General features: G+C 47.6%; 1 protein-coding gene across 1 annotated transcript in view; it reads left to right on the forward strand.

The window, feature by feature from the left end:
* PPARGC1B (PPARG coactivator 1 beta) overlaps positions 1-24014 on the forward strand; it is a 186610-nt gene that overhangs the window by 138741 nt on the left and 23855 nt on the right. The window contains exons 4-8 of the mRNA XM_085618187.1: positions 1943-2053; positions 4355-5357; positions 9230-9260; positions 10062-10126; positions 10815-11574. Coding sequence (XP_085474313.1) covers positions 1943-2053; positions 4355-5357; positions 9230-9260; positions 10062-10126; positions 10815-11574 — 1970 coding nt within the window. The remainder of the gene's footprint in view (positions 1-1942; positions 2054-4354; positions 5358-9229; positions 9261-10061; positions 10127-10814; positions 11575-24014) is intronic.

Below are 24014 nucleotides of genomic sequence, written 5' to 3' on the forward strand. Positions count from 1 at the left end.
GCGAGCACCTCACGGTCTCCAATCTAGGTGTTACTGGAAGCAAAACAAGATTACTGCCCCCAGAATACATTGGGGTATCACACAGAAGTCAAGGAATGAAAACTCTCTCCATAATGACCTGGAGGGTGCAGGTTACCACAAGTAGAATGTGATGCCGCCAAGCTTCTGAGGGTGTGCCCTTTCCATTAAGTGTCGTCCTTCTCTGCTGAGCTTCAGTACTTCTGTAATCCGCCTGGCTACTTGTAAAAAATGAGAACTCGCTCTCCGGGCTCGTGTTCTCACCTGCCCCTTCATACACTCGGTCACGCATACCCTTCACGCCTTACCGAAAGGTAAGTGCGTCCGCCTTATAAACTCCCCATCGAATCCGGATAGTAGTGTTTTCATTTATTTAATTTGTTATTCCACGAGTCTGCTGAACAGACTAGAAGTACCTCTGAGGAGCAGACTGCACATGTAATTGTGTACGCTGGTAGCTACGCGGGCAGTGTTCCTCTAAACGCGCTTGTTTTTGGCTAAACTTGACGCTGTATTTGGCATAGTTTGTCATGTTTTACTTTACCAAAGAATCATGCTAGGTACCCATAAAGGCAGCTTTGTGAAGAAATTTGTCCCAAAGAATTGTTTGTTGATTTGACCATATCTTACAACATACTGTAGAAACCATAATTTGAAGAACTTACTTATCAACCAAAAATTCCCCCCAGACTTGCAGCCCTCTAATGGTCATACAATAAGCAACTTTATGACCTCACTTTTTAGTCCACCTGGGGTATTACACTGCATCATCTTTCCCTTCGACTAGACACGGGTAGCGTTACTCGCATGTATTCTCTCAAGTGATCGACAGTCGAAGGGATCTCAGTGGCCTGGGTCCACCATACTGCAGCCCTTTGGTCGGTAAAATAATCTAACAATGCTTGCCACTGGCCATCAAATTTATGGTTGGTTCATCTGAGGTCTTGGGACTGCTTCTCAATGGCCAATAACGGCCTGTGCTTTTCCCCTCATGCTTGCATCGTTAGTACGGTTGGGGATTTCCATTTCAGTGGAAGAAGTTGCTTTGTTCCCAGGAGCATATTGGTGATCAGACTTCAATCAACTGTTGGTAGTACAGCAATCTCCAAGGGCCTGAGGCTGAGGCTATGGGTTGCGGTATTGGGTTTCAGTTATTTGAAGATTTCTGAATTTCATCACGATTTACATAGCAGCCATCACAACATCTTGACGCATTCTGTCGCAGAGCCTCTCAGGAGGACAAGCTCCTCCCAGTTCAGTTCATGGTAGCTTTAGCAATGGGAAAATCTAGCTTTTGAACTCCTGCTGCAGCCCTCACAAAACCCTTTGAGTTTAAGACAGTGCAAGGACATCCCCTTTTACTTACTGTGGTGTTCTGCAGAGCTGCAAACACGGGCTTACCCCACATTTCTGCAAGCTTTTCTGCACTGAATTATATTGCAATTTGCATTAAGGCTGCAGTCTTAGTCAGGTCCAAGGGGAACTGTGGACACTTCTCAACAGACCCATTCCCCTGGAAGTTGGAGCGCTGTGGCGAGTCACTCAGACAGCAGACGAGCAGCTTTCACTGCCCATACTCTGCTGATTGTAAGAGGGCCTGATCTCCGTTTTCTCACCATGGTCACCTGTATTCCATTCCCTTGTAAGGTCTCTAGGGATACCCCCCTGACTTGTACAGTGGGCTGGTGTAGTGCTTTTATGTGCTATAAGTGCTCCTGCCCAGAAGGTTCCTCGGGGCGCCAGTGTTGCTGGAAGAATTCAGATGGTGGTAGTTGGTGTAGAGACTGAGCAATGAAGAAACCTTATTAATGTCTTGTTTACTGCTTATCTGCTGTAATTTCATTAAGTAATGTGGTTGAGTTATGTGGATTAAGCTTGGACAGTGTTAGATGGCTGATTTCTTCTCCCCGGGTTGTCTCCACAGCTCAAGAAGCTACTACTTACTGCGGCACCCTCAGGGGGCGAGTTGCCCAAGGAGGAGAGCTTCCAGCGAAAAGTGGGGCTTAAGCCCAGGCTGCAGAGACCTTGTCTTAAGGTAAGTTTTGAGATTGTTGGTGAGTGTCAAGGGAAGTTCATGTTAGGCACAATATTAGTTTACTCGCAAACTTGGAGATGATACCTCTGCTCGCTGGGACCCTTAATGGGCCTTTGTAACCTTTGTTCCACAACAATGTGTTTAAGTAGCCAATGGACTGTTTTAGTCCTGGTGACACGGTGCGGGCACTGGAGATCCGACTGAAGATGATCACTGTAGAGTCATTGTTTCAAGACATAGGGGGCCATCGAAGCTGGTGGAATGGGAGGACTCACTGTGAGTCAGCTTGTTCACTCTCCCACCAAACTTACTTCTGTCCTCCCTCGTGTAGAGGTGGAGTAATGCCCCTGTGTCGCATGGCAGAGCCTCAGCTTGCTTTACCAGTGGAAACCTCATTCTGGCAGCCCATCAGCCGCAGGGTCACTCCTTTATACCTTCAGATGTTTCTCCAGCCTGACACTGCCTTATGAGCAAGACAGACCAACAATGAGGGTGACTTAATGGGGCCCTTTCCACGTTCTCGGGCTTTGATAGTGAGCATTTCACAAGCAATCTATATATCTCAGTACAAAACAACAATTCCATTTGTAATATGTGGTGACAACTATCTGCAATCTAAATCACACACTTCATTCCACCTCTTCAGATGTAAACAACCTTCCTATTCAAAATCGCCAGCAATGTACATAAAAGCGTGAACTGTTAATTCTGCTGCTCTTGGCATGTCAGATCCAAATACTTTCAAACACGTATACTCTCGCCTCAGTCACCCTTTCAAAATTTCTCTCGACTGTCTCACATACACAACCCAGGCCCACCTTTGTTCGTCTTTTACATTCACCAAGTTTTCATGGTTGCCTGCTGATGACTTTGCAACCACTATCCTCCTGAAGCCACCACCCCACCTCTTTACTCCACTTCCAAAGACTCTTGTCATTACCACTTACTTCAGGACATCCAACCCACTATCCATCCTCTAGAGCATTCCCACTAGGACTGCCTATCTCCTCTTCTTTCACCTGTCTACCACGTGCCATACTGCAGACCAGGACCTTCTCACAGCCTCACTGAAATATCGCATGCCACGTTCTTCACATTCTTCACCATTGGAACTTTCTCTTCTATGCTTGACTAACTGAGCCCCTCTCCCCAAACCCCATTCTCCTCCTCCCTCCTGTCAGGCTCTGTTCCGGCAAAATTATTCCACTGCTTCTACCCCACAGGTCTGGCCACTGTCATATCCTTCTTTTGCTTTGCATGCATCTTAATTGCGTGCGACCCTAATCTTGGTCTCTTTTCCCTCTTCTAAAGGTCACTCGTTACAACCGCACCCGCGACTACCTTTCTGGAGGTCTACCCTTTACTTGATGCTCAACCTAACCAAGGAATGGCATACTTTCCTTAACTCTTCATGTAATGTCCTCAGACTGCACTCCATCCTCTCCATACCTGGAAACTAAGCAGCCATTTTGATCTTGAAATAAACCTAAATGGTCCTCACCTCCACTGCCACTCATTGCAACTTCCTAAATGTTCACAAGATCCATCCACCCGAACTGTTTATGAGCTAAAACTTTTGTCAGTCTGCTTCAGGGCTGAAGTTAAGAAATATTTTCACCACTTTTGAACGTATTCTATCAAGGTTCTTTGGAAGAAAAACAAAAAACCTGAAATTGCTTAAAATTTGGGCTGTGAGATTAAGACATCCGGTGGCACATTTGAAAGGGACTCTGTGAATGCCATTAATCAACACAACTTCTGTAGCTTTCTTTGAGCTTGATTTTCACTTTGTTCATATCACCACCTAGCAATGGTGTTCCGACTACGTCACCCACCAGCCCCTTAGAGGGTAGGCAGACTCTCTTACCACTGATTCATTGAAAGGTCCCTGATCCTGCTCTTCAAATCTAATCATGACTTTGATTTCCCACCCCTTTTCTAGGACTTGTCAGAATCCACGCCACTCTATCCTTAAGCACTCTGCTGATTTGCTCACCCCGCCTGCACCCCTTCAGATTGCAATCATTCTTAATCCTTGCCTCACCCACACTGGAATGACCCCCTCCAGAGCAAATGGTCGGATATTTGTACAAGTCTTCTTTGCACGATTTCGCCCATGCAATTCCTAAGGAGACTGTGGCTGGGAGAATGAGGTTTCAAGTGTAGCCCTGTCCAGTGCCCTGCTCCATGTACTTGACACTATTGTTTTCGCTTATGCACTACAATCACCATGCTGAAGTTTTTACTCGTACCCACTAGAAACTATTCGCCTGACTGTGCCTTTGTTTCCATTGCTCCTAGGCTGAGGTCTCGCGGGAGAGGAAGTCCACATCAAGCCGCAGGCAGGGCCGTAGCTGCACCGAACTACACAAGCACTTAGTGTCTCCTCAACATGTTCCACAATCTGTGACCGAGGAGAGTCAGAGCACTAGCGAGAGCGTGTCCCAGGCCTGCAATAATGACTCTGGGGATGGAGGGAGCAGCGATGGCGAGGACAAGCTCCCCCAGGGTGCCAGCGACTCCAAGCAGAGCCCTCAGTGTGAGGTGGAACCTCAGTTTATCTGCGAAAAGGAGCAACAGGCTATGGTGGGGCTTATCCAGTACATGCATACCTACTGCCTCCCACTCAGGAAGCTGAGTGCCCAGGACTCACATGGCAAGCATCGGCATGATGGCAGTGTTTTCAAGAAAGCCAAGATGACGTCCCTGCCACAAAAGCCCATTATCTCTAAGACCACTTTCAACCTAGCCAGCTCAACAAAATGTCGTCCGAAAAAACTGTGTTCAGAAAATTCTATACTGAGGAAGCTGCTGGCTCAAGATGTCGCCAGCGACGTGAGTAAGCCATATCGACTGGTGCAGCCAACCTATGCCTCATTAATTAGCCCCTCCAGGTGCAAGTCGCCCACAGAAATCAAGCAAGAGGTGGAGAACAACACAATGTATGCATCTAAGGGCAAAATGCAACTCCCGGTGAAAGCAGCCTTCATACCTTGTCCTTTTGCACAAAGCAAGGCAGGTGGCACTGGGCGGGACATGAGACGGCCATCCCTAGTAAGACATGAGGGTGCATCTGCAAAGGTTGCCCCAAAACCAGAGAGCACGATCCATGCCGTGCGGCGCTCTGGCCGGTTGAATCCAGAGTTTGGCCAGTGGCTGTCCTTCACAGAAGACGACCTCAATGAAGCCCTGTGTGAGGTGGAGAGTGGGCTCGGTGCAGTTGAGGAGGCTGTGAGCGTAAAGAGTGAAGTGGAAAACCTGGAAGCTTCCGAGCAACTGCTCCAGCCACACAGAACAGAAACAGGTAACGACAAACGGGGGCGACTGAGGTGGGGAGTAAGCTGGAGCTGATACCTAAATTCTGAAATCACCACCATGTTGTGCACTGCTGGAAGCTCCCCCATTTGAATGTCACTCACAAAATTAGGCAGTGAAAAATCAGACTGGCACCTCACATCTTGGTCCAATATTCAAGACACATTATTGCTCACCTAATAATCCTGCAATGTTTTGGAAACGCTATACTGTACAAAACCGACAAATCAATGAAAGTCCTTAGTAGAGAAGAGACCATTAAAAAGTAGAACGTGAGTTGCACACTAAAATCGTTTCTAAATTGGATATTTAATAAAAAATCTTCTTAGTTAAGTATTAGTTACTGCCACAAGAGTCTGAAACTCATATATATGAAATAGGTGATGGGCAATAGTTATCGCCTTTTGTGGTCCGTGGTTAATCCATTAAATCGCCCCTCTTGTGTCAGGGAGGGTCCAGCATCTGGGTTCTTGGTCCCTTCTGTAACTTGGAAGTATTTTAGACTTGTATGTGTTTTTATAGTCTTATGTACCTGACTTTAAGGTAATCGTGTTCCACCAAGTTGGCTTAGTGTCCAAGGATTCGGAAAAATACTGCACTCCTCTAAAACGGTAAATGGGGATCCTCTGAGTTTAGCCCTTCAGATTATATGTCAGTTTTTTGTGGACCTCTAAGGGACTCTATGGGAACCAAGGCCTAGACACCTTCTGCCTCTGAATCAGGAACAGTGTTTGCCCATCCACTTAGAATCAATAAATAAGTGTTGGCCAGGGCACCTTTCCCCAATCCCTAGAAGCGATATATATGTCACTGACGCTTTAAAATTCTCCTCTCACTTCCTGAGCCCCTTGTTAAGGAACAGATATGATTTGAAGAAGGAGGAGATTGACACATTTACTGTCTCTTCCCCCACGATTTAGATTGCCTTCCCTACCCAGTGCCTTAGGTCGGTAGATGCATGGGAGAGCGATTTTTCTAAACGAGGTAACCAAAGCATCCCTCGAGGGCTGTAGGCACAGGCTTTGTGTGTCCGTCTGTCCGGGGCTCGATTTATAGAAGGCCCCCCCAGATTCAGATAACAACATTGACATTGGGTCTACCTTTTTCAGGGGTAGTTAGATGAATGGGATTACAGAGACCTCATTATCTAAACAAGCTCCCAAAGCTACAGTTTATTGGTTGGGTCCAGTGTAACGGCAACCTTTATATGTGATGAGGGTGGGATGACAGCATCAGTCATAGGTAATTGAAAGTGGGTTGATCTGTGTGCAGCCAATGGTGTAGGTGATTGCCGAAAGAGCGGCCATTTGAACCTATATACGAAGCATGAGTTGGCAGTCAGAGCACCAGAGCATGCCAACCAAATATCTAAACCATCACAGTCTGGTGACCAAACATCTGCAGCATGGTGGTACAAAGCACCAATGCAATGGAAGCCACAGTTTAACAAACACATAGCCAGGCTCCCATATCACAATAGTCAATCCATGGGGCTTGGTAGCCAGAGAGAAAAATCGCCAAGAACAAATTGATCACTTGGCAGGGATTCAGGCGTAACCTTGTAAAGTTAATAAAGTGCTGCATCCATCGAGGTTGACACAGTCCTCTTGTTGTCCCTTAATATGAACAGGAAGTGTTGTATTCCTGCAAAATATACCTTTTCTGTGGTCTTTTAAAATCAGGATTGGATTTCATTGTTTTGTGTACAAATTCACCGTCTCCAGTGTACTCCTTGCATATCCTAATTTTGATAAAACTAGCAAAAATCGAAAAACGTGTCCCAAAATGGTGTATCGTTGCAATACTTTGTTTTACCTGTTTTGCAAGAGACCGATTTGAGAGTTACAAAGTAGAAAAACACATGTTTACTCTGGTCACATTTGTAGATTCCCCAGGAGTCCTAAATCAAAAAATTCATACAATCGAGGATCGGAAAAGTGCAAACTCATCTTTTCAGCCCTAGGAGAGTATAGACATGTTGTGACGTCCAAAGGTTGAACATTAGCCTACAATTGGGGCAGGAGCAAAAAAATGTACATCACCTCTCTGTGGCCAGTATCTGATCTTTGGTATCCAATGTGAGATGAATCATTCCATTCACTCTGCTGAACACACAGCTCCACACACTATCAAATTCCATTCTGTGTTGGAAACCTTGGGACTGTTTTAGAATGTCACTGCCGCTCTGAAAAAGCAATGTCAAATCCTTCCACTACCTCCTTGAAAAAACTGGTCAAAAGACTACTAATGAAGGAACACTAATGCGCTGATAATACTCGTATGTTCTGTTAATAACCTAAAACGTGAAATATTTTCACTGATGTTGTATGATATGATCTCACCCTCTTTTTGTTCTAGTCCTCGATAGCTCCTTTCAACTACATCAACTGCTGATTTTTGCTATTCAGGGATGTTCATCGCACAGCTTGGTTCTTACTATGAGTATGATGTTTTACTCGGAGCGCTGTAGGGCACCTCTGATACACACTACTCCTTATTTGTGAATGTTTTCCTTCAGATTGTAATCTCACTCACCTTCTTTATGTTCTGTATAATTGCTGATGACAACGCTGTACAATGCTCTGATACCCCTTTGGGGTCTTGTTCGCGCTCTATAAAACTTTTCAAATAAATATTAATGGTAGGTACACACATGCTAAATATCACTCATAATAGCAGTGTCTCAGATGGTCACTGTCCATTTACTGATCAGCGGGATTCCTATGTCCTCCCACATAAAGGCCATTGTTGCACTTCCACGCAGATAGCTCTGTAAACTCTAAGCTGAAAGGTCAGAACTTAGAGTGCGAGGACTAAACATTCCCCCTTGCTAGGGTTCCCCAGATGAGGGGCTGAAGATGCATACGGCACACAGTTTGCATATGTCAGCTTGCTCTTCCAATACCTGTGATTTTCTGATTGAACTTTTATATGTATGGATTTTCACCATTGACCTTGCTGTAGCCTGCAAACTGATACAAAGATGTTAGCCCTGGCCGCAGGTGTGCGTATTGTCTTCTCAAAGCATGTCACACGTTTAGGAGGTTTAGATCTACATCTTTATGGTTTGGGACAGAGTAGCATTATATTGTCCATATTCTTGTACAGATTATATCGTCTGGGTCAAAGGATGGGCTTTTGAAAAAAATGATCTCTACAATAGGCAAACTCCTCCAAAGGGATACATTTCGAGCTCACGTTTTATTATCACTCGATGAAAGCTAGATTTATGCAGCAAAAGCGCACAGCTCAGCCCTTACCTTTCTAAAAGAGCAGGGAAATGGACACCAAATGGTAATAATCTAGAGTGTTCACCATATGGGAAGGAAAAGGTTCAAGTAAATAGATGCTACAGGTGGCCAGAGTAACTCATATGAAGTTCCACCACAGTCTTCTAACATGAAAATATTTTAGTGGGTAGTTGAATAAATCTGGGTGTAAAGGATTGGGTTCAAATGGAATTAAACTCCACCACTGAGGTTGTGACTAGGTTAGGAGTTTTATTTTAATCCTTGGCATGTCGCTGCATGGCAGTGAGTTATGAAATCCCTGCTTGGAGCTGGATATCCTCTGTGATGTATCTGTGGCTCCATGCTGGGGCTTGAGCCATCCCAAGTCTCACACATACTATGAACCTAACCCACAACACGCTTCTCTCTCTCAGGAATGCTGATGGATCGCACATGGTGGATAACTTTGTCCCATCCTCCCTCCCACCAAAGCCCAAAAAAGCAGTCTGGGTCACTGGCATACTTTTCCTTATCTTCCTTACCTTTGCCTTCTGTACTGTGTACTAAATTTGTATTCTTTTGAAGACTATCTGTGTGATGCATTCTCTTTCTTTCCTTTTTTATTTTTCAGATCTTGGCTTCACGCTGCCCTCACCTGAAAGGTAAATATTTCCAGAATGTTTCAGCCCCCTGATGATGGTAGGCATAGGTGCCCACACTTGTTCATGGCAAAAGGTGTGCAACAGCTGTTGCCTCCTTGGAAAAGCATAATAGTTGAGTTTTGGAACCTTGTCTGTCTTCGCACACAAATGTCCACATACAAGTGCCCTCGAGAGTGTCGGGGATCCTCATTTATTCCGTCTCTCCAGCAGATGTTTTTATTCCTCTCAACAAGACTGAATGTCTTGCTCTGGGTAGATGGCCTACACATCAGCTGGGTTTATACCAGGATGCGCCATCGGTCGGTGACCCTGTGTCATATACTCATGCCTCAGACTTGAAGTGAACTATGTGACTGGGTAATGCTAGAGACCCTGTAGTCTCATTTTCATGTGACATACATATACTGCGAACCAGAGCATCTCTTCCTCTTCTGACATGCATGCACCAGGAACAGGATCCTCTCACTCAATTGCCACGCATGCATTGGGGACCATAGCATATTTTTCTCTTGATGTACACGCACCGGGAACCAGAGGGTATTGTTCTCAAAGACCCAGCACACTCTCCGACCCAAAGCATCTCACTTCCACAGAGTAGAGGCACCCAGGGAAGGTTGGAGTCCGAATAACAGAGGAGACCTGATCTGGAGTCCTGGGTCTGTTCTGTCACTTCTAGAGACTAGGGGCCTGCATGAAGTTAGGACTAGCTTTAAAGTGACTCTTTGTTATTAGGATTCTAACAGATTTTTTTTTTGTGCTGCTATCCCCATCCTTAACCCTGTCTTGTTCTTGGTCCCACAGTGATTCTGTATATACGAAGAAGGGTTTTGACCAGGGCGTCTCCGTGGAGTTGTGCGGGACAGCAGGTAAGCACATAGGTGACCTACGGTGGTCGTGGTGGTGGCTGGGCGGCTCCCAGTACTGCTTACGAGCTCGTTTGGAAGTCAATCTGAGGCCGAAGGAAGAGGTGGATCTGGAGGGAAAAAGTATGCAAAGAAATGGTGGCTGCTGTGGCCCATTATTATCAAGTTTTCCCGTGTAGCAGTGAGAACATAATAGTGTCCACTCCACCGGAGAGAGGACTGAACTGTAGAGGAGAGCACAGCAGCTTTGACAGAAGGCTCTGGGGGAAATAGACCAGCGTCCCTGGATGTGCTTCTCCTGCAGCTCTCTACTGGGTGCAGTGGAGGGTCAAGTGGGTTCCTCTTCTGTGCTAATGACTGTCATGAGCCCAGTAGCGCCCACAACCCACTGGGAGTCTTTCATTGGAAGAAACTACCTCTGTTCCTCTGCTCTTACGGATTGGTTTCTTTCTTCTGTTTCTGATCCCTGCCATCCCTGCCTCACGAGATGGTCCTCTTTCTCATGAAGACAATTTCAATCTCCATAGAGCAGTTTGTATAGCATTATGGGGCCCCAGTGGCCAATTAAGGAAGATAAGAGTTGATATTCTTTGGAAAGAAATTGGGTTGTGCCGTCCATGAGTTGCTCTTTGCACCCTGCTTTGTTTGCTCCTTTATTTGTTTACTTTAATATCATTATTTTTCTCTAAAGGTCTAACACCACCAACGACGCCACCCTACAAGTCAGCTGATGACGATTTGTTCAAGCCTGACATAGAGTGCAAACTTGTGAAGGACAAGGTCCCCAACTTCCCCTCACCTACCGGCGATGGCGCCGAAAGCTCCTTGGCGATCTCTGGCAAGTCCTGCAGGAGGCAGCCGGCGAGGACAGAGTTGTTTGCACACCTGAGTCGTGCAGCAGGGCGACCGTGCTGGAAGGAGCAACAGAGCACCAAGAGGCCTCTGTCCCGCTCCTTTGGTGACCATGACTACTGTCAGGTTGTGCGGTCTGAGGCCTTGACACAGAGAAAAGTGTTGAAGTCGTGGGAACCCCCAAGCAAGTTGGCGAACAAGCACCTGTCATTAGCGTCAGTGCCACCAAAGCATAGACTTTCAGGGGGCAGCACGGATGGCATAAAGCTGCAGGAGTCTCCCACAGAGGATGAAAATCAGCTCAGAGACTTTGAGATTCGTGCCAGCCTCACCAAGCACTTTGGCTTCCTTGACCAGGCTCTGGAGGACGTGGACATTACGCCTAGCCTGAGTCCTAGTGAGGATACAGTCTTTGAGGACAGTGGCAGTGAGACTGACGGCTCACAGGCAGAGGATGTACACAGCCCCCCTTTCAAGTCCAAGCAGTGCCCACACAGGAGCCCTACAAGCCGCACCAGCAGTCAATCACGTTACCGCAGTCTGTCCGGCTCCAGGTCCACCTGCAGGTCCAGATCCCCAGCAAGCTGCAGAAATTTAAGGTATGTTTTTGAGGAATACAACAGAAGTGTCTTAGGGAGGCTAACCATGGTAATAAGAGGGTGTGGGATTCACAAAATGCAGGCAAGAGCAGGTGTATAATTAAGGCTCTTCCAGGGTTTATTCATCAATAGTCATAAGCCCTGAATAGCCACGCCCACATGAGGAGACCCCGGAGCATACAAAAATACATATATATGCATGTATGTTTAAGGAATTCAATATACGAAGTTCCCTCAAATATATATTAAAAAAATGCATTGAATTTTTCATTTAAAATAAATATATAACTTACAGAATTTCTGTTACAAAGAACATGTACGCTTTCACTGTTTAAACATAGCCTTTATTTTCAAAGCAAAAGTCAAGGTAATAGAAGGCATGTTAGCCCTTAGCCTGCATAAACAACAGAATATAACTGGCACCCTGCCTTTAAGACCTCCATGCTCCCATCATGCCCCACAGGCGACAGTTAGGTCAGGTCTTTTTTACAGCGTGTCACAATGTGTAGTGATCGTAAGGAATAAGAGTGCTACTGTAAATGGTATTCGTCCGGGGAGGAGGAGGTTGTGTTGCTTATGACTTTGATGAGTATAGTCCTGGAAGAGAATTAGGTTTACAGGTAAGTAACTTATCCTTCTCTTCCACGGGATACTTCTCAATTATCATAAGTACTGAATGGAATAGCAAGCCCTGCGGACGAAAACCAGAACCGTTAACACACCCTAAGGGTAATTTACCCAAACAAGTTCCTAAAGGAGGCTTGCGAAAACTGAGCATCCGCCTGAGTGTCACAATCTAAGCAATAGTGGCGAACAAAGGTGGGTAATGATTGCCACAGCTTTACAGATTTCTGCAATGGGTATATTTCTGAGAAGAGCCATAGTGGGGGCCATTCCAGCTAACTGGTAAGAAAAGGAGATGCAAGAGACTATCCATCTAGAGATGGTTTGTTTAGAGGAAGGGAAACCAGCGCACATGGGACCATAATTTTTAAATAAACGGTCTGATTTCCTTATGTCCTTGGTTTTATCCAGATCACATTTAAGAACCTTTTTGAGATCAAGAGAATGTAACGCCTTCTCTGGAGGTGTGGATTGGTTCGTGAAAAAAGTAAGGGTAATTGACTGAATTAATATGAAAATCACAAATAACCTTTGCCAAAATTCAATGCCGTTTTGGCATTTTATCGCTTGGTGTTCTAGGCTGCATATATGTGTGTGTGTGTGTGTATGTATGTATATGTATATATATATATATGTTTTGAGGGTACTTCGTATTTTTAATTCCTTAAACATACATGTGTATATACATATGTATTTTTTGTATGCTCCGTGGTCCCCACACATAGGTGGGTCTATTCAGTGCTTATGACCTTGATGAGTATTCCCCTGGAAGAGAACTTGGATTACAGGTAAGTAATTTATCCTACTCATTGGTCTCCAGATAACGGTCACCTTTGAGCTTGTTTTTAAAGAGGGCGAGTGTGCCTTTAGATACATGGCCCTGGTGTCTGAAGTGGTGTTCCACTTGTAACATTGGTTCATGATTGTTTGAGGTTTTTACATGAAATGTTCGTAACTTCCCTAAATCATTGTTGTGCAGGGGTTTGTTGCTTCTCAGATGGGTTTGTGTGTTATTTATACCTCAACATATATGTATAGAGACTCAGGTATGTATGTTCATATGCACATACAAGCACTGTCAGTGAATTGTCCAAACGCTGTAAGCATTTATGCTTGAGGAAGTGCTCCTCTTTCAAATCCACTTTTATAACAATGTTCTTGAAACATAGTTTTTAAACTTTAGTGTCTTCAGTCCTTTGCCTGGGTTGAAATTTTCACGCTCTGATTAATGTAAGTGCTCATCCCTTGCACTTCCACCGGCTTTCAGAGGTGCCCTCTATTGCAGGAGCAGGGATGGTTGCAGTCTTTGGAGGTGGAGCTGATCATGCTAGTCCATGCAAGGCCTGCTATGTAATTGGCTCCCCAGGTGAGGTGCCCTCTCCCATCCACCAGTGAAGAGGAGCTTTAACATTTCTGTAAGACACAGCTGTACAACGTACTTCTAGGAGGGTTACATCCACACCAAACTTACAGGATAACCAATGTACATGTAAATGAGCTCTGTTTATAGACACTGTATGCCCATTTATTTCTCTCGGCTACTCCTAACTGCAGATGTTTCACATTTTGGTTCCTCACCTTTTGAATTCCAGAGTGGATCCGGAACGTTTTTAGCAGTTACTCCTGGGTGCAAGCAGTTGGTGCCTGAAGAACCAGCGCTGAATCGCACCTCCTCCGAAATTGAGTATATTGACGGCATCTCTTCGTGCTTATGTTGGTTCCCATTGTTTTTGCGTCCTTTAATGCGGATCTAGAGCTCCGCTTGCCACCTTTATTCTGTGCCTTATTCACTACAAAATCTCCGTGTCGGAAAGTGTGTTAGGGAAATGTTTAAAGGCTTCCAACTGTGTCATAACTGCAGTCAACACATGTTGATCATGAACCGGCACGACGTCTGTCTTCAGTGTAAAGGCTGTCTGCATGATTTGAAGTACTGTGACAAATATTCCCTGATGCACCAGAAATCACTTGGCAAAGCTTTACTTTGCCAAGCACAAGAAGCTGGATAACTTGTGTGCCAAGTCCTGGGCCCGTTCCCATGCTAAGTCTTGATATTAGTCAAAGTCACCATCCTTGTGTAAGTCAAAGACTACGTTGAAAGATAGTCCTTGTCATAAACACGATAAATCTAAATAGAAGTTGTCTCTCTCCCGTCACTCACACTCTTGAGAGATGTCTCCTAGTCTGCATTAGAAGGACCCAACTTCACCTCAATCATCCAACTTAGAGCTACCCCATAAGTGGTCCCATCACGCTCAGTTTCCAAGGCCATCATCTGCAAGTGAAGGCCTTTAATGAGACAAAATTGCAATGGTTTGGGATGATTCTGGGCCTATCTGGAAGGCCTGCGGGCCCATGGACCTGCTGGATCTCACGTTTGGACTTCTGCCAGCGGGGCCTGTCCTGTCACCGACTGACCCTATTAGAGCCCACTGAGCCCCCAGCCAGTGCCGACCCATACTTTAGTGGTGCAATAACAAATGATGGATGGAATGCTGAAATAATCAAACGTTCACCCCCAGTCAAAAGATCTGGGTTAAATCCATTGTTCTTTTGCCCGTTACGCCACACCAGTGTGGACCCAGCCATATGCAAATCAGTCCCTGGGAACAGTCCAGCCCGAACTGCCAAGCCGGGTCCTCCCTGGAATGGAACAAACATCATGGGTCCGGTTTCGGGGTAACACCCCTCATCATCCAGGCTAGCTTGAATCCAGTGGCACAGCGAGCAAGGGACCCACGTCTGGGCATACCCATCCTACTTAGGGCGAAAAGTGCTGCGACAACAAATGATGGATTGAATGCTGAAGCAATCAAACATTCATCCCCAGGCAAAAGATCTGAGTTAAATCCATCATTCTTTTGCTCACTACGCCACCCCAGTTTGGACCCAGTCATATGCAAATCAGTCTTGACCCTGTACTTCAGTAGCTGTGCCATAGGCTACGTCTGTCCCAACTGCTCTGGCACCAGTCTCTGCTCCAGAGGTTTCGCATTAGAGACCAGTTTTGGATGCAGTGCCACCTTCAGCGTCATCTCAGTCTGTCTCAATGTAAGATAACAAAAGTACAGCCTTTGGGAGGAATCCCAGACCGTGATATTGCCATAACCTCTGAAGTACCGAAGGCTTGAGACCTTGTTTGGATCTGAATCAGAAGTTGACCAGGGCCTCCAAAATGATCATGACAAAGAGGTAGTTAACTTCCTCCCTCCCCATTATATCAATTACCGCTTGAAAGTTGATTTGCAGAATGCTAGTGACCTAAATGCACATCACCTAATGCAGAATTGGATTCCGCAGACGGTCCCTCTACAAAGGGGAGTGTCCTGGTCACGCTGGTAGACCCGCAGAGCCCAGCAGTGCTAGACCTCCAGTAGCCCATGGATGAAACCAAGGCAAATCTGTTCACTGAGATTTTGCAGCCTGAGCTTGCATCTTTGGAGCCTTTGCTGCTTTTTTGTGTTTCATTTTACACAAAAAAACAGAAGATATGATCGCAATGATAAACTCTCAGAAACATTAATAATGTGGTGTTTCCTCAAACAGTACTCAGAACCCTAATTAACTAATGAGGTGATATGACTTCTAATATATCCATCCAAAGGCCAATCTAGATATATTCGTCGTACGGAACATTCCCAAGAACGTTATTACAGCACACCTGCTCATCTTGCTGTTTCACTGCTGTGGAAATTTAGCGTGCAAACTGAACATCATCTGCGCCATCTTGCCTCTCCCCAGCGCCACGCACAACGAATGCACGGCCGCCATTTTAGGCACCCCACTCTCTCCCCGCTCACTCTCGACCGCCAGCGCTTTCCCCTGGCGCTGCAAGCATCCCCCGCGCGCCGGCCACCCCCGCTCTCTCATACAGGCCATAAACCCTCTCCTTCTGCGCGACCCTGCTACGGAACCACTCCCAACCGACAACCCATACATGGTCATGCCTCTCCTTTGATAACCCCCTTCCTCTGCGCCCCATTGTCTGAACTGGTCCCAGGCCATCACCTAGCCCTGCGGATGCAGTTTACTGCCCCTACTGTAAGGGAAACACCCCACATCAAAGGGATTACAGTAGATCAAAGCCCCTACCCCCTGAGACCCGGCCAGTTGCACACACCCCCGGGAATTAGCGGAATTCCCTGCTGCGCGATAGCCATCTCCCACTGCGGGTAGGGTGGGAACTTCTACTGTATCTATGTGTGGGATCGGATCTGAGCCGGGGCTTCAGGGGATGTTCTTTCAGGCATCAAGGGAATCTCAAGAATGTACTATGTGTAATAAAGCAATAAACCAGTGTATAAGAGACCAGGTCTCAGAGATGCAGTTAGAGCACCTCGTGACGATACCTTGCTGTCTGATCTGATGTGTTCTGCTCCGACGGAATAAAACCTTGTTTCCTGCCTTCCAGTCTCCGGCGCCTGCCTCTTTCATTGGTAAATTATCGAGTGGTATGAGAGGCGATTACCGCCGGGCAATACTTGAAAGGTTATCGACTGAAACTGCCGCTACCATTTAACAATTGGCGTCCCAAACGTGGGGCCCATCAGCGACACGTGGATCCAGTGGGAGAGGTCCCGACGACAGAGTGAACGACTGCAACGATCGGGAGAGCTCCTGCCCAATAGACCCTCGTCTGGCAGCCGATCATCCGAACTTCACTGGTTCCGAGCAGACCTCTCTCGAGTGATCTACGGTCCTGACTGGGAACCATCAGGAGTGCCGCGGCAAATACGGAGAATAGAGGACGATCGGGCGCTGGAGGCGGAAGACGAGAAACTGTCCACGCGGTCCGGGTAAGGTCGTGAAATACGACAAAAGTGCGAAATAATTGATTGATTGTTTGAATACTAGTATTGCTCATTGATTGTTCTTTTTGAGATATTCGCTGTCTACAAACGGGGAGGAGTAGAAATACTCTCTCTCTCTCCCTTTGCAGATAGTGAAGGGTAGGTAACGCAGACTTTTGTCCCCGTTGAAACCCGTCGTGCCTATCTTTATCTCCCCATTGATTGATTGTCCGAACATTGATTGTTTTGAAGAATAGTACTTTTTGAGATATTCTCTGTTTGCAAATAACGTAGAATAGGAATATTCTGTCTAGTCTTTGCAAATAGTGAAGGGTAGGTAACGCAGACTTTTGTCCCCGTTGAAACCCGTCGTGCCTATCTTTATCTCCCCATTGATTGATTGATTGATTGTCCGAACACTAGTTGTTCGATATTGGTTCTTTGGAGGTATTCTCTGCTTACAAATAACGAGGAATAGAGATATTCTGTCTAGTCTTTGCAAGCAGTGAAAAGATAGGTAGTGCTGACTTTTGTCCCCGTTGAAACCCGTCATGCCTATCTTCTCCCCACTGATTGGTAGTTGGTTCTGCCCGGACCGCTTATTAGAGGTGAACCACCCGACTCCACTGGAAGGCACCCCTAATAAGGACATGTTCACTAAATACGGACTAGTCGCCGTGGCTTATAGCAAGCTGTGGCATAAATATACCAAGAAGGACCCCGAAAGTCAGTGGCCACTGATGGGATCCTTCGACGACCGCAAGATAGAAGCGCTAGAAGTAGCTCTGCGTAGCAATAAGACGACGCCTACTATGCTTGACAGTATTGGCATGTGGCGCAAAGAAGCGACGCAACGGAAAAAGAGGGAAGAAGTAAAAGCAGAAAAGGAATTACGAAAGGCAGCTCACCTAGCCGCTAAAAAGTTAGAAGAAGACATAAAGGAGAGAAGGGAAACTAAACTAAGACAGGAGCCCGAAACCTCAGGCCAGTACGCTGTTAGAACCCCTTCTTTGCTCTACCCTGTATTGTCCTCCAAGCAGCAAACGAATGACGAATTACTGTTAGGTCCCCCGACCATTTACATGCCCCCTCCGTATGCACCCTCCCAATCGGTAGTGCAACACCCACAACCCCCGAACACGAACGAAAGCAGTACAGGGGCCTCGGCCCTCACGGCCTCCGCGCCGGCTGAGCCTCTTGTACTGAACCTAACGTCGACTACAACGCTAGACGACCATGAGATAGGAAAGAAAGAGTCCACCAGAATGAATCGGTTAACTAAAGATGAACGAGCAGGAATTGACAAGATAGTAGGGACGCTGGTGGAGCGAAAAGAAAGTGAGGAGTATATAACGGACGTGTATAAATCGTATGCCGACAGCCGCAGACGACACTTCGTCGTACGGCTCTGTTATCACACCCTGAATACATATGAGGATAGGTACCACGATAAAGGTCCCGAAGGCCTAGCGGCCCTATATAGGAAGGTAGACATTGGGGAAGAAAGAGAGGGCGATGTAACGAACCTCTTCACTCGTACACTCGAGGTCTACCGACACCTTAAAGAACATGGACAGACAACCAAAACAGAAACCCCCATAGCAACTAAGCCCCAGGGAGGAAGGGCCGATGCCATGATGCCCATTAAAGAAGCTGCCCCCTATTGGGTCCCCCCACGAGGTCAGGGAACGCACGACGACATCAACCACCAAGATGCGAAGGGAAGGGTTGTATATAACTGGGTCTACCAGCCGTGGGACCGGCAAGATATTTTGACCTTTAGAAAGACCCTACCCGACTTGAGAAAGAACCCGACTGCCTTCTACACTGAATTAGGCACAGCCTTAGGCTCAACGATAATGACGTTAGCAGATATCGACTTGTTCTTTGGGCTATGTCTGCCGGCTGATGTGTGGAAACAAATCCGGAAAGTTGACCACGCTGAGCCGTTCGGATATACCTGGGTACAACTCGATACCATAGATAAACAGCGAGAGCCAGGACAGAAACCCCCGAAAGCCATCTTAGAGCTCCCAGACAAGATTGTACAAAAGCTGAAGACTCTAATCCCAGAAAGAAAGGTAGACTGGTCGATAGTGACGGCTTGCCGCCAGAAACCCCAGGAAGATGTGTCTGAATACTTCTCCCGATTCGAGACTGTGTTTTCCGATTACAGTGGCCAAGACATGACCACCGCAACCGGACACCACCTCTTTGTCCAGAATTATGTAAAGGGTCTGTCGCCAGAAGTTTCCCAGAAGTTACAGACCAGCGAGAGCAGTTGGGCAGCCTCCAAACCCGCAGCAATTCTCCAGATGGCCCAATACTACGAAAACCAGAAAAACGAGAACGATAGAGCGTCAGAGAAGAAGAAAAAGGAATTAAAGGAGAGGGTGATGATAGCTCAGTTGCAAGGGGTGACCATAGGAAGGGAACCCCCGAAAGAGAACTACCAACCAACCGCCCCTGGAAAGCTACCCCCTAGAGACCATACACCTACACCCTACAACGGACGGAGAGACTTAGATGGGAACCAATGTGCGTTCTGTAGAGGGTTCGGACACTGGAAATCCCAGTGCCCGGTCCTTCTGGAAATGAATAAAAATAGAAACCCCAGAGACACTGCATATGACCCCAGAAATAGAGGACGGGGACGAGGGCACACGAACGACGCCATCAACGACAGGCCAGGCAGACCAAACACCTTTGATCTCCCCCGACAAAACCAGTGTCAGCAGTCCGACTATGAAAGCACTCATGACTTCGCATAGGACCGCCAGGGGCAAGGGAGGGATCCAGTCGAACTCCGTGTTGACCAGCAAGGTCCTTACGTCACCGCTAAGGTCTTGGGCACAAAATCTCCATTCCTGGTAGATACTGGGGCGACACGTAGTGCGTTATCTAAACGACTGATTCCTAGGGCACCCTTGTCTGGCTCACACGTAACCTCAATAGGCTTTGACGGAACGCCCTCCACTAACCCCTTATCAGCACCAATCCCCTTTGATTTAGAAGATAACACCACTGACACGACCTTTCTGCTCTCCTCCAACACCCCCGATGCTATTATGGGACTTGATTTGCTAAAACATTTTCGAGCCACTATCAGATGCTCCCCAGACGGAGTTCGAGTCATCCTACACGATAACCCAGATCTGTCCAGACCCTGTCACACTCGGCGTATGCTCTCTATAACCGATGCCGATATGTCCCTACTCGACACATTACCTTCACATCTATGGGCTAAAACCGACTCAGATGTAGGGCGCATGGTGATCGACCCGGTACACATAACCGTCCGACCGGACGCAGTGCTCCCAAAGCTTCCTCAGTATCGGATATCCCCCGAAGGCGAGAAGGCATTGGTGGAAATCATCGAGTCCCTGGTCGAGGCAGGAGTGGTAGAAGAAGTAGCGAGTAATGTTTGCAACAGCCCTATCCTACCCATTGTAAAGAAGCAAGGCGAGGGGGATGAGAAAGCCTACCGTTTCATTGTTGACTTGCGAGAGGTTAACAAAGTAGTCATACCCCAGTACCCCGTAGTCTCAGACATCACCACCATCCTCACCCTGATTCCATCCACCGCCACCATCTTTACTGTTATTGACCTCAAGAACGCATTCTTTTCCATCCCCATCCACCCAGACAGCCGCTACCTGTTCGGCTTCACTTTAAAAGCCCGTTCGTACAGATTCTGTAGGGCACCCCAAGGCTACACTGAGAGTCCCAGTATTTACAGCCAGGCCCTCAAGAGGCAACTAGATGCAGTCCAACTACCCGATGGAGTGGCGTTGATACAGTACGTTGATGACATTCTTTTGGCGGCCGACACCACTCCACTTGCCGTCACAGCCACCATTCACCTCCTCCGCTTCCTTGCGGAGAACGGTCACAAGGTCTCCAGAAAGAAATTGCAATTCTGCCAGCCCCAAGTAACGTATCTAGGCCACCTACTATCCAAAGACGGGAGGAAACTTACCCCTGACCGAATTCAAACCATCCTAGAAACCCCTGTTCCCAAAACTCAGAAGCAAGTGCGGTCCCTAGTGGGCCTCACCTCCTTCTGTCGTCAGTGGTTGCCAAATTTCAGTCTTATCGTAAAACCTCTGCTTTCCCTGCTGGCTAAAGATACCCCCTTCCCCCTCCCCTGGACACCCGAATGCCAATCCTCCTTCAAAGAATTACGGGACGCCCTCTGCTCAGCCCCAGTCCTAGGAACCCCAAACTACACTAAACCTTTCTCCCTCTACACCCACGAAAGGGAGGGATGCGCATTGTCTGTCCTAACCCAGTCCATAGGCCCTAAACAACGCCCTTGTGCCTACTTCTCTGCCACTCTCGACCCCGTAGCCAGAGCCTTGCCCGCCTGCCTTCGAGCAGTAGGCGCCGCTGCTGTCTCTATCCGACAAAGTGAGGGGATCGTGCTCTCGAACCCCCTCACTGTATTGGTGCCCCATGCTGTTGATACCCTCCTGAACCAAACCAAAACTCAACACCTGACTAGCGCACGACTGACTGGGTACGAACTGACTCTGCTTGCACCCCACATCACATTGAAACGATGCACCACTCTGAACCCAGCCACTCTACTACCTCTCCCTGACACTGACCCCAATGCGTCCCCTATACATGACTGCGTGACCCTCACCGACGAACAGACCAAGAGTAGGGTTGACCTCCGGGATACTGCCTTCCCGAACCCTGACGGAGAACTGTGGGTGGATGGCTCATGTATCAAGCTCCCCGATGGCACCACCTCAGCTGCCTATGCAGTCACCACGGCCCGAACCGTTGTTGAAACAGCCCGCATCCCCCAGCGATCCGCACAGGCGGCTGAACTAATTGCCCTCACACGAGCCTGCATCCTGGCAGCAGGGACAACCGCAAACATTTACACAGACAGCCAATACGCCTTTGGGGTAGTTCACCACTTCGGGCTCTTATGGAAAGAGAGGGGATTCTTGACCTCGCATGGCACACCCATCCTGCATGGAGATCTAGTCTCTGCCCTGACCGAAGCAATCCTCCTCCCCACACGGATAGCCGTGATCAAATGCCAGGCACACAAGAAGGTGACAGACATTATAGGTCAGGGAAACGCACTAGCTGACATTACTGCCCGAACCACAGCCGAGAATAGGTCCACGACCCGCATGTACGTGACCAGGTCACAAACTGAGAATTGGAAGGATGCTAGGGAAACGATTAGGGATATCCAACTAGCCAGCACACCACACGAATTAACTGATTGGGCCCGGGTAGGATTGAAGGACGATGACGGTTGTTGGCGAACTAAAGACTCGAACAAATGGCTGCTGCCCGACTCATACTTGATCCCCATGCTGACCATGGCACACTCCCCCGCACACATAGGGTCTGCCCCCATGATCGAACTCATCTCCAAAGTCTGGCACAACGACAGAATACCAGACTCAGCCAAACGACTGGTCCAACAATGCCTAGTATGCCTCCAACACAACCCTGGGAAAGGAACTGCTGTACCCCGGGGAGGGTTTGGGGTCCCCAATCACCCCTTTGAGGTCCTACAAATGGACTACGTCCAGCTAGAAAGGTGCCAAGGTTTAAAGTATGTGCTTGTCGTTGTGTGTGCCTTCAGCAAGTGGGTGGAAGCCTACCCAACCCACGACAACACCGCTATGACTACCGCAAAAGTACTACTGAAGGAATTCTTCCCCCGATACGGCCTTTGTCGAATTTTGTGGAGCGACAATGGCCCCCACTTCGTAGCCGAAGTTATCCAACTCATCTTAAAAGGGTTGGGTGTAAAACAGAAGTTCCACGCGGTCTTCCATCCCCAATCTGCAGGCTTGGTTGAGCGACACAATGCCATATTGAAGCTTAAGATAGCAAAAATAGTCGCCACCACAGGGCTAAGATGGCCAGACGCTCTCCCACTAGCATTGCTATCAATGCGTTCCACCCCCACCAAACACCACTTAACCCCCTACGAGGTCGTCTTCGGGCGGCCCATGAACCTTTGGACTGCACCAAAACCATCGTCCATCCACGACGTCCCGGACGTCCTCATGTCTGACTATTTGTATAACCTAACTAAGACGTTGTCTGTTATCCATCAGCAGGTGCTGCACGCCATTCCCGATGTTTCCAGGGGCCCGGGACACGACATCCAACCCGGCGACTTCGTCCTAGTGCGTAACTTCCAGCGCACCAAGAGTCTGGAGCCCCGGTGGACGGGTCCCCTGCAAGTCCTGATCACCACCCGAACAGCTCTTCGAGTGGAGGGGAAACGCAATTGGCTGCATGCACACCACTGCAAGAAGGTATCACCGACCCTGACAACCACGGACAACATCACCGCCCAAGAGGAACTTCTGGACAAAGACCGACCACCCCTGAGCCACTGCCCAGATACAGAGACACTCGAGTTAGTGAGATATCCTGATCCCACTGTGCCATCCAAAGAAGGGTATAACTTGCGACGAAAGGAGAGAACTTCGGCTAAGCAGACCACAAGCTAGGTGGAAATCTCAAAGCAGTAGCCTAGTCACCTCGAAGGCCACCAGAAGAGAAACCAAACAAAGTCTGTGGTTCTGCCCGCTACCGAGTCTCTTGAAGGTGATGGAAGCGCCCAACATGAAGATGATGGAAGCAATGGGACGTCCGAAGATCCACTACAGAAACCCAAAGGCTGACCGAATGCACAGCTTAAAGACTATTGCACTTTTCATTACCCTTCTCTTTTGCCTTCTCCTCATGGTCACCTTCTGGATCATGGAGGAGAGCACACCCGCTCATAAGACATTACTGGCCACCGTTCAACCTACCACCACGAAAGAACATCATCTGATCTCGCTTTCACCCCAACTCCGAGAAAGGCGTAAGGAGTTCTGGAATAACTCTTTTGTACAGTTGCTCCACCAACACAATCTTGCTACCAACGCCACTAATTGCTGGATCTGTGGACTGCTACCACATGCCACTGGACACTCTATCCCTTTCATCCCTTCACCTTTTTCTGTCCATGGCTCCTGCCTCGCCTGGCTA

Source organism: Triturus cristatus, chromosome 7, assembly GCF_964204655.1.
Source record: "Triturus cristatus chromosome 7, aTriCri1.1, whole genome shotgun sequence".
Taxonomy (NCBI): Eukaryota; Metazoa; Chordata; class Amphibia; order Caudata; family Salamandridae; genus Triturus; species Triturus cristatus.